This window comes from Sinocyclocheilus rhinocerous, unplaced genomic scaffold, assembly GCF_001515625.1.
Source record: "Sinocyclocheilus rhinocerous isolate Xijiao unplaced genomic scaffold, SAMN03320098_v1.1 scaffold148, whole genome shotgun sequence".
NCBI lineage: Eukaryota > Metazoa > Chordata > Actinopteri > Cypriniformes > Cyprinidae > Sinocyclocheilus > Sinocyclocheilus rhinocerous.
This window is the reverse complement of record NW_015653472.1, coordinates 2,180,513-2,191,618: the sequence shown is the minus strand read 5'-3', so window position 1 is coordinate 2,191,618 and position 11,106 is coordinate 2,180,513. Positions and strand designations below refer to the sequence as shown.

The window sequence follows — 11,106 nt, the reverse complement described above, 5'->3', positions numbered from 1 at the left end:
CAATCATATTTGCAGGCTGAGTGATGCTGCGTGCATGGACAGTTATCACTCACTTGTTATCATCAATCAATTACATTTTCATCACAGTGTACAGATCACGAGAACATTTTACCCAAACAAGTTTAACTTTACCCCAGTTTATCAAAGCTAAAGAGTCATATGTTTATTAAATTTGTTATAATAAGTTAACGTTCTGGGCTTGGTGTACTTTTACTAATCTGTGCTGTGTGAAGTAATTTTCCTGCAGTCTGAATATCACGATAGTACAAAACAAATTACATAATTGTGTAATGAATGTGATGTTTTACTGGTGTAATCATTATTTAACCACTTTACCGACACTGTGGAAACTCAGTACAAGAAGTCTATGGAAGCCTTTTTTCAGTGTTGTATAAATAATCTTTGATGATGCAATAATTTCTGTGTTGATATATCACATTTAGAATCTCAGATATAAAGCTGTTGGATAATTTCGTGTCATATTAGTATAAAAAAAGTTTAATTTTTGACAATACATTCAGAGTCAGATATTATGGGCATGTAGAGTAGGTTCCAAATGACTGAACATTTGAAAATCTTGGTTTGTATGTAAATAAAGAACAATTTAGAATTTTGCAAAATGTAAGACAAAGAAATGTAATGATGTAAAATTTGTAGGTCACTATTCAAATAAGGAATTTGTTTAGTGTCATTTTAGTATCATTGATCTGTATATATAGTTTTTATTTTTATATTTTCCGTTTTAATTTTAAAGTTTTAGTAATTTTGTTGTCTGTTTTGTACATTTTTAGTAGTTTTTGTTTTTTTTATATCTATAGCTCTCTCTCTCTCTCTCTCTCTCTATATATATATATATATATATATATATGTGTGTAGAGAGAGAGAGAGAGAGAGAGTGAAAGATGTCCCAACATTTTTAGTGTGCACAGTTACCGTCAAGTATACTATTACTATTCCTCAGCTCCTCTATGTGGACAAAGCTTGCAATTACATCTGCAAGGTTCCCACAGCCTTGGGTCTTACTGTGCAGAACCACATGGGCTTCACTAATTGTCGATGGAAATCCCCCAAAAATATCAGGTCAGCAGTGATTTTAATAAGCACAGTCTGTTTTCCATAACAGCAATTGTGACATAAAGAAGTAAACCGAAACCTTTGTTTTACACTCTGACCATAAACCTCTAGATCTAAACGAGTCAAATATTCTTTGAGGACATTTGAACAACTTTTAGCTTTAAAATGTTTCATAATGCTCCAGTATGTCTCATCTTCCTTGTTCTAATAGGTGTAATTTCTGCCCAAATTATGCCTGAATTATTTGTAAACTCCTTTGCATGTCTATATATTTTATCTTGTCAAATAGAAGTCACACAGATTTTTGGTGAACGCCACTCTAATTAGGATGTAAACAAATTTTCATAATCTACCTCACGGACCTTCAGCCGCAACTGTGCTAAAAGAGGCAGTGAATCTGCGGTCCCTGTACCTGGTATGCTGCTGAAGTGGCTCGTGCCATGTCCTTCATACATCCTGCACTGGTCTGTGGTCCTGAGAGCTGGCAGGGACCCCCCCGCTCCTCAACCTCCTCCACACAATGACCTATCCATTCAGTCCTCAGTGTCTCTGTGAGCGCGAGAGCATGTGAGGGAGCCGGTGTTCTCACACACGCTAACCGGCAGCTCGACCTAATCCCTTAATGCCTGTCACAATGAGATTTGATTGGGGCTTGAGCGCAAGGCCTAATAGTGTCAAGTGAGCGAATAATTCATATCTGGCACTTCCATTTCCCGAGGCCCCTGGATCCTCCCTCAAATGGATAGGAAACATTAAGTTGTCATTTTGATGAGTGTGACACCAGTGTTTAGTCAGTGAAGATGCTTCTGAATTGAATAGTTTTCTGGTGCTGAGGAGAGAATTGTACTGAGGCATCACTTACAGTAAGCTGTCCGAACTATTGGAGAGTACTAGTAGCCAAATAGCTTTTTAGCAGACTTGTTCGGGTGCCAGTCTGGTAGATACCATTCAAACGTATGGGGTTGGTAAGATTTTTCAAATGTTTTTGAAAGAAGTCTCCTTTAAGGCTCAACATAGCTGCATTTTTTTGTATTCCAGAATACAGTAAAGACAGTAAAATTATAAAATATTATTACAATTTAAAATAACTGTTCTTTATTTTAATATATTTGTAAAATGTATTCCAGTATTTATTCCAGTCTTCAGTGTCACATGATCCTTCAGAAATCATTCTGATATGCTGATTTGCTGCTCAAGACTGTTTTATAGTCTATGCTCAAGACACATTTCTTATTATTATCAATGTTGAAAACACTGTTCAAAATCTCGACCCACATTCACTACCATTATAAAGCTCGGAAGCTTCTGGAGTGACAAAAATTTCCAGACGTGGAAGAGAGTCTTTGTAGGGTTTCTACTTTTAGCAACATTCCAAACACTTTGTGCCGTTGTGGCTTGTTGACTCTGGTGGCTGCTTGTTCTGGCCTTGAACAGTCTCTGAGCTGACAGCTGGAGCCGCTGGACCTCCACCATAAAGTCACTCAACATTTCAGGGCAAACAGAGTTCCTCGCTCAAAAGGTGTTCAACAGCACTTCTTGAGTTTAATTTTAGACGTGATCCTGCAAAATGTGCAGGTCAGCTATTTGTGCAAGTTGTAACAGACAAGCAGTTCTTTCATGCCACTCCTCATATGCAAGATTTATGCAGCTGTAATGTAACATAAGCTTTAATTAAATTTGAATTTATTAAATATATCATTTATGTTTGTCATCATATTTATATGAATAGGCAATGAAGGTTGAAGAACTATTTAGGTGGCATGGAAAATTAAAATTTTTACTGAATTTATCTTGCTTAATGTTTAAGGAGTAGTTCACCCAAAAATTAAAATAGCTGAAAATCACAGTAATCCACATGACTTCAGTTCATCAATTGAAAAACAAAAACAAATTAAGGCTAAATAGAAATAAAAGTAAATAAATATCTAAAAACATTAAAATGACAAAATATAAAATTACTAAAACTTCCACAAAAATGAAAATAAAATGAAAATAAAAGCTAATTCAAAATATTAAAAAGTTCTTCAGATGAGGCGACTTTTTCACTGAAGAAAGCAGGACAGAGGACTCATATTTTAACATGAATTGATGGACTGGAGTTGTGTGGATTACTTGTGGATTATTGTGATGTTTTTATCAGCTGTTTGGACTCTCATTCTGACGGCACCCATTCACTGAAGAGGATCCACTGGTGAGCAAGTGATGTAATGCTAAATTTCTCCAAATCTGTTCTGTTGGAGAAACAAACTCATCTACATTTTGTATGGCCTGGGAGTGAGTAAATTTTCAGCAAATTTTCATTTTTGGGTGAACTATTCCTTTAATATATAAATACACTATTGTTCATTGCTCATACTAGTTCATAATGCTTTAAATCTTGCAAATATATATCAGTTTTATTATTAAAAAATGTATTTGTATGTATGTGGAAATTAGCATTAAACTAGTTTAATAAATGCTGTAAAATTCTTGTTCATGTTTAGTTCATGTTAAGTATTGTTAGCTAATGTTAATGTATGCTAATATGTTTGAGCCTCCTTCTACATGATGTTGTGTCAGCAGCATTTCACACTAGGATTTTCTACAGCACTGCTTTGTGCATTCTCTGTGTTCACAAAAAACACATTACAGCAGCTCTGAAATTATCTGAACCACAAAGCAGCTTATTCATAGTTGCCAGGAAAATGCAACAATAATGTAAATGTTTCAGTATAGGCTAGAGCTCTACTAAGACAAATGTGTGGCCATTAATAAAACCACTGAACTCATGCAAGTGTTGACATATACAGTATGATTGTAATTGTTTGACAAAGTGTATTAGAAGATACTAAGAGATGCTCACTTAATGACTGATTGTTAGATATTATATTTCATATGAGCAAAACCTACAGTGTCTGGTCAACAAGAAATTGACTGAAGCATCTAAGAACCAGCACTATAATAGTTTATATGGCACAGAGGGATGCTAAAGTTGAGGGATGCTGTTGTTTGCGAAGCATTGTGCATCTACCATTAAAGGGGAAATATATCAAATTCTAATGCACAATTACATTTCATAGTATTATTTAAATGATTACAATTCTAAAATGTAATTTATATTTTAATAATTGCATACACTATATGCACTAGTAACATACACTACCATTCAAAAGTTTGTAGTCAATGAGATTTTTGAAAGAAATTAATACTTTTATTCAGCAAGGAAACATTACATTTATCAAGTGTGACAGTAAAGATATTAATAATGTTCGTAAAGATTTCTATTTCAAATAAATGCTGTTTTTTAAATTCTATTTATCAAATTTTTCAAATCCTGAAAACAAAGTTTCTACAAAAATATTAGGCAGCACAATGTTTTCAGAGTTTCTTGAGCACCAAATCAAAATGATTTTTGAAGGATCATGTGACACTGAAGACTGGAGAAAATTCAACGTTGCCATTACATGAATAAATTACATTGTAAAATATATTAAAATAGAAATCTTTATTTTATTATAATAATAATATTAATGTTATTAATATTCACAATATTACTGTTTTAACTGTATTTATATCAAATAAATGCAGCCTTGGTGAGCATACGAGACTTTTCAAAAATATATTTTTTTAAATCATATTGACCCCAAGCTTTTAAATGGTAGTGTACTGTATATTATTAAAATCTTCTACTCATTAGATTTAAATAACTATTTCTAAATAACTTTTTATTCAAAAAGGACAAAAATAAAGTGACATTGTTTTGCTGTATAATGTTTATAATGTATTGTTTTGCTGTGGGCCTATTTTTAGCTGCACTTAAAACTATATCCTTAATCTGGTTTGAAGATTAAAGCCTTTTAATTTTTCCAGGTCTTTTATAATGCTCGCTTTCTTCCAGCACTCTGTCCAGAGTACTTTGAGTCATTCCATCCCAGCAAGAAAAGAGGAACTTCAGCCATTCTGTCCACACTATTCATCTTCTCCTGCAAATAGGCCCTATTTATCAGTCATTGTGGATATGCCACACCTCCCAAATTACAGCCGTGCACCACAAGCTCCCATGAATGGCGATGATAGCTACCATACTGGATGAAATGTCAAGAAACAAGCCCGTTCAACAACACGTTCCACTGCGATCACCAAAGCACCCACCATTTTTTTCCTGAAGGCAATCGAAAGAGACTGAGTACTTACCATACGGTGGATCCATATGGGTGCTGACCTGAGCGTTCACGTTGACCATGTTGTCTTTTCTGCTCCCCACCACTGTGTTTTACTGATTTTTCTCTATTAAGAGTGAAAGATGATGAAGAATTAACACATATAAGTTTTTGCAGTCCTCTTTGTTTCTGGTGAAGGTGTTGTTGGCGCAAGGTAAGGCCGGTACTCCTGTTATCTTATTGATTTTCCTAATCTGGGCAAATGTGGGTGGAGAGGTTAAACAGTAACCAGGCTTGTATAGAGACCAATCCATATGACCGCTGTAGCTATGGCAACAGGATGATAGAAACTCAAATAGACAGTTCGTTATAATTTTTCTCAGTTTCTCAAAGTCTGCATCTTTTTAAACTCATGCCATATTCAGGAATGAATCATTAGTGTAGGGCGAGTTTTGTTTAGTCAGGCACGAGGAGATGGAAGGGTGTGAGAAAAGACAGGAGTGGAGGGTTTACACAGACTCATTTAGCTATTCTGATTTGTCCGATTCCCATTACTTTGATAAGACATAATCCAAATGTACTGTTTGACAACATGCTTCACATCAGCTTTCATTTCCGCTACTAATTATTTGTCTTTAAACAGACTGAAGGGGGTTAATTGTAATTGTTTCATCTTTACTTTTGTGTTAGAAGCTTCGATTCTTAAACATTAGACCAGTGCCATTCAATTTCAATCTTAAACAGCTTGAGTATAGACATACATATGGGGCCATATGCTGCACTTTTTCTTAACAGATACTATGTTAGTTTCAACAGCTTTTCCCATGAATATAGAGTGATTCCTTCTGACAGAAGTGTAGCATTACACAAGTCTCCTGTTGCTTTCACTTTTAAATAGCTTTGTGGGAAAGTCAGTGTTTTGAAACTTTAGATTTTTCCTATATTTGTCACACTGGTACAGAGATAACTAACCTCTAAGTTCTCCATTACCTATGTGTCCATTTGCCTTATAATATTTATATGCATTACTGTCAGTTAAAAAACAAAACATTACAATTTCAAATAACTGTTCCCTTTTTAATATATTTAAAATGTAATTTGTAATGGCAAAGCTGAATTTTCAGCAGCTATTATTCCAGTCTTCATTGTCACATTATTCTTCATTTGTCCTTCAAATCATTCTAATATGCTGATTTGGTGAAAAAAATTAAGTAAAATAAAAAATATCATCAATGTTGAAAACTGTTTAAACTTTTTTTTTTTTTTGTGGAACCTGTGATTCTCTGATGAATAGAACGTTCAAAAGAACAGCATTTATTGTCAGTTTTGATCAAATTAATAGGTCTTTGATGAAAGTATTTAATTTTAAAAATCTCACTGACCCCAAACTTGAACGTACATATTCAGAAGCCAACACTTTGATTGATGCCCTATTAAAAAATAGAAAAGAAAGAAAAGTTCTATTTTTTTCTTATTCAGATGAATGATTTCAATTACCAGAGTATTCCCTATACATTAGATTGGAGACAGTGGCCCTGTGCTTCGTTTATGGCTTTAAAAGCCTTTTATCTGTGGTTTACAGCAGATCCGTCTCTTTTAGATGGATTGAACACATTAATGAGCTGATAAAAGATGGTTTCATTCTGCTTCTCAATCTGATCCTTGACCAGCTGCTCACAAACACATTTTAAAATGAATTGCCTCTAATATATTTTTGAAATTTATAAATGATTTTTTTTTTTGTTGAGTGTATTTATTTATAACTTTTTTGGCTATGTGCCTGCTGGAAAGGTGTTGGCAACAGTCTGTCTGTGTTATAAGAGAAAATGTAAATAAAAGATCAGTTTTTATGAGGACAAATGTGTTTACACTGCAGTCATGTCTCCTGTGTGACATGAGTTTAATAGACATTTCAAAAAGATAGTAACTTAGAAACCATTGAACATACAACTTTTCCTAATCTAAAGAAAATGTATTACCTGTACAAAAAGAACAAAATAATAATGAAAGAATGAAAGTGCTTTACTCCAAATGTGAATTGTCACTGCGATCCAACTTAGTACAAACAAATTATAAGTAAAACAATGCAAACAGTCCATAGCCTTGAAAAACAACAAATAATAAACATTAAACAGCTTAATAAAGTAATTTTAAAAATACAAAATTTGACACCTATGGGGTGGTAATAAACACAACAACAGCTGATGCAATTTGATATTTACACATTTGATTAATTGGACATTTTAAATGGCGTTCGTTTTTTTAAAATGACCAATGAAAAATCTGCATTCTGAAATGTGTTTTAGTGGTTTCTATTATGTAACATTTATTTATTTATTTTCTTTTTTAGAGATTTTTGTTATTTTTAAGAATTTTCTTTTTCTTTTCTTTTTTTAATCCGTTAGCCTCTGAAACCACTTGCATTTCTTTTGGATTTTGATCTGGAGTCACACTGGTTTTTATTGCATGATCCTCCATAACTTGAGGGACACGCGGAGCATGATTTTCCTGTCTTATATGGAGCCTCTCCAACCCAGTTCCCCCTAACAGAAGAAGAAATATGTACGAGTTTGATTATTTTCCTTTTCTTTAGTTTTTCAAAAATTTGCTTCATAAAAAACAACCATTATTTACTACATTTTTAAGAATAAAATGATTGTATTGATACAGTAAAAAATGATTCTTACTTGATAGAATAGTTGCAAACCAGTAAGGTGGCCTGTTTCCACATACTTCCCAAAACACATGTTTGAACATCTTCTAACAGCACACCCGATCTTATTGCACACACACACACACACACATATATATATATATATATATATATTGGAGACCCACCTGAGTGTAGTGTGTGCAGACAGAGCCACTGCATCTATTGGGGTAGGAGAAATAGTGTCTTTCATCATACCAGGACCTTTCCAGGTCAATGATTGATCTGTATCTGCAAAATGAAAGTAATATTTAGAAAATCATAGTCAGAATATGTAGATAGTGTAGATATGATCCAGAACTGACATGGTTTTCAGATATTAATTCATGCTGATATCATGACTGCTCCCATATATAGTACGTTGTTGTAAGGGTCTGTACCTTCCAGAGATCATGGACAGGTTCTGTCCAATGTGTCGCAAATCATGAGACGGTCCATGATCCCATATGCACTGAGCGGGCCAGGACTCAGCAGATTTAGCCAGTCTCTCATCCTACACCTCACAAAGGAGAGTGAGGATAGGTAAACAAATGCTAAAAAAAAAAATAGTTCACCCAAAAAAGACCCATGCAATGACAATAGGAAATGAAGATGTCAAACAACAAAAAGGAAGAAAAATCATCATAAATTTTGTCCACACGAACTAGATTTTTCTGTAAGACTTGTGGAGCCATACAACATGGGTTTTGTGAGGAACAGAAATTTAACGTGTCAAAGCTTTACTTAAGCCCTTGCGATCTGAATCGTGAGCAACGATTCTTTTGAATCAGATATTTAAACGAAATAGTTGATTCAATTCATAAAACTGATCTGAACGATTCGTTCAAAAATCTGACTCGAGTTCAACTAAAGGATTCGCTTGCCCTTAACAAGTTCACTTGAGGTGAACATTTTTAAATATAGGCCTATAATATAAATTTGATATCACGTAATGTAAGAAGAAGCTTTGGCTTTACTGACTATCCTGACCAAGAGGAACAGTACTTTAACTTAATTAATTTACTTATTCTATTGACCAAATTTCACATTCATAAGTGTAAATTTACCAATAAAAAACCCAATTTTATGGTTTTGTTGACTGAAATATTTATATATATTGACAGTATCAGAGACTCTGTGAATAAGAAAGCTGTAAGAACTTTGAAAGTTTGTGAACTTTACAATATATTTATTTGATTTTATATATACGTACAAGTGTATGTATGTATTTATATCTTGTATCTTTGTTTTGAAGTTTCTTTCCTCCCCCTGGCAACTGTTTTTTGTTTGTTGTAATTTGTCCTTCTATCTTTTTCTTTTCTTATTTTAATGTTGTTTTCTTGATAACATATTGTGTGTTATTGTTCCTTGAAAAAAAAAAAAAAAAACTCTCTGCAACTTGTACGAACCCGGAAGTACGATTCATGAAAAATGGGGGCAAAAACAAAAGTGTTGCGTTTATAATTTTGTTCAGTGTAAGACACTTGTCAAAAACATTTTTAAAAAATGTAATTATTTAAAACCTTTGGCCAATGGTGTATGCATGTTATATATTGTTGTATTTTTGTATTGTGAAGTATTGTAACAATATATTGTGATGTATTGTAACAGTATATTGTCACACCCCTAATTTGTGATACTTCGCCAAAGCTTCTCTATGCGCAAGATCTTCTTTCCTGTATCTGCTCGCAACTGGTCGGTGATGGAGCAGGTGGTGCTGGAGTATGACGGGCAGAGGGCTATCTTTAACGCCAGTGGTGGGATCTACTCTCCTGCAGAGTATTCTTTCCATTGCCAGAGCGTGAGCAGCATTCAGAGCCCCCTGCTGGTGCCTCGCAGTGCTACGGACAACGCTAACCAATGGACGCTGTCCTTCACTGATTTTCAGGTGCTATTACAGTGCGCTGTTTTGAACTGGTAGTGTTAAACGATTCAGCTTCATTTACAAAACCCATATACAGTATACCCCAAAAACTCCACGTACTGCAGCTGATTGATGTACCATGTTTCCCACAGATCCAAGGCTTCAACGTTACTGGTGAAGACTTCTCGTATGCCAGCGATTGTGCTGGATTTTTCACTCCAGGGATTTGGATGGGCCTGCTGACCTCTCTGCTCATGGTGTTCATTCTTACCTACGGCCTGCACATGATCATGCAGGTTCGCACCATGGACCGCTTTGATGATCCAAAAGGCCCAGCGATTTCAGTGCCTCAGAGTGAGTGATCTGAGCCAACAACCAAAAACTGTCGTGTTGTAAAAATATACTTGATTTTGTATGCGTCAAAAATGATGTGGTTGGTAATCAGGAATGTATGGATCTAGCACGAGTATTTGAGGGTTTTTGAGAGTATGTATATTCAAAAGCAAATAATATTTTTCAATTTTTTTTTATTTTGATGTCTTGTAGAAAGTGGTGAAAATATTTTCATCTCTCCCTTATTACATTTTTAATTATTTGATTAACATCGATAAAGCTTTACAATAAGGTTCTATACAAATAAATGCAATAGCTAACATGAAATAACAATGAACAATTCTTTTACAGCATTTTTAATGATTATTGAAGTTGTATAAATGAACATTGTTATATACTGTACATATACATATATATGAAGGAACATGGGTTAACATTGAATATAATACGAATTTTATATTTGTAAATTAACGTTGGTCTAGAGATTAATAAATGCTGCAAAAAAGTTGTTCATTGACATTAGCTTATGATTCCTAATGCATTGAATTGAACCTACACATTTCAGTACACATACAGTGCACATGCATGTTTCTTATGAATGCAGTAACGTTTGACATGTTTTGCATTAGAACATCTTGTGCTGTTATTTTTTGGGCTACTGTTATTTAGCTTGTCATTTAAATCTGGTGGTTTGTTTCTCGTATTGTACTAGATTTGTATATGTTTTTTGTAGATGTACATTAAGAGTTTCCAATATTTAATAATGCCAAATGTACAATTTAAGTGCCTAAGATGGACCAGTCACTGCATGGAAAATGAAAAGTGGTCATTAGGCTGAATTAGGATTTATTGGTTATTAGACTACACTCTAAAAAATGCTGGGTTGTTTCAACCCAACTTTGGGTCAAATATGGACTAACCCAACTTTTGGGTTAAAAATTTCATTTAAAAATGTAACCCAACAGCTGGGTTAGTCCATATTTGACCCAAAGTTGGGTTGAAACAAC

General features: G+C 34.1%; 2 protein-coding genes across 2 annotated transcripts; one reads left to right on the top strand and one right to left on the bottom strand.

Annotated features, from left to right (window-relative positions):
- Window positions 1-7,614: 7,614 nt before the first annotated feature.
- Window positions 7,615-8,492, bottom strand: LOC107716065 (peptidase inhibitor R3HDML-like). The gene is given in 6 exon segments (XM_016522384.1): window positions 7,615-7,756; window positions 7,901-7,957; window positions 7,959-7,998; window positions 8,036-8,154; window positions 8,304-8,416; window positions 8,478-8,492. Coding segments are annotated over 6 exon segments (486 nt in total).
- A 1,032-nt stretch (window positions 8,493-9,524) lies between these two features.
- Window positions 9,525-10,313, top strand: LOC107716179 (V-type proton ATPase subunit S1-like). The gene is made up of 2 exons (XM_016522546.1): window positions 9,525-9,790; window positions 9,919-10,313. Exons 1-2 carry the CDS (start codon window positions 9,560-9,562, stop codon window positions 10,126-10,128), a joined length of 441 nt encoding a protein of 146 aa, XP_016378032.1. The 5' UTR covers window positions 9,525-9,559; the 3' UTR covers window positions 10,129-10,313.
- Window positions 10,314-11,106: the final 793 nt, after the last annotated feature.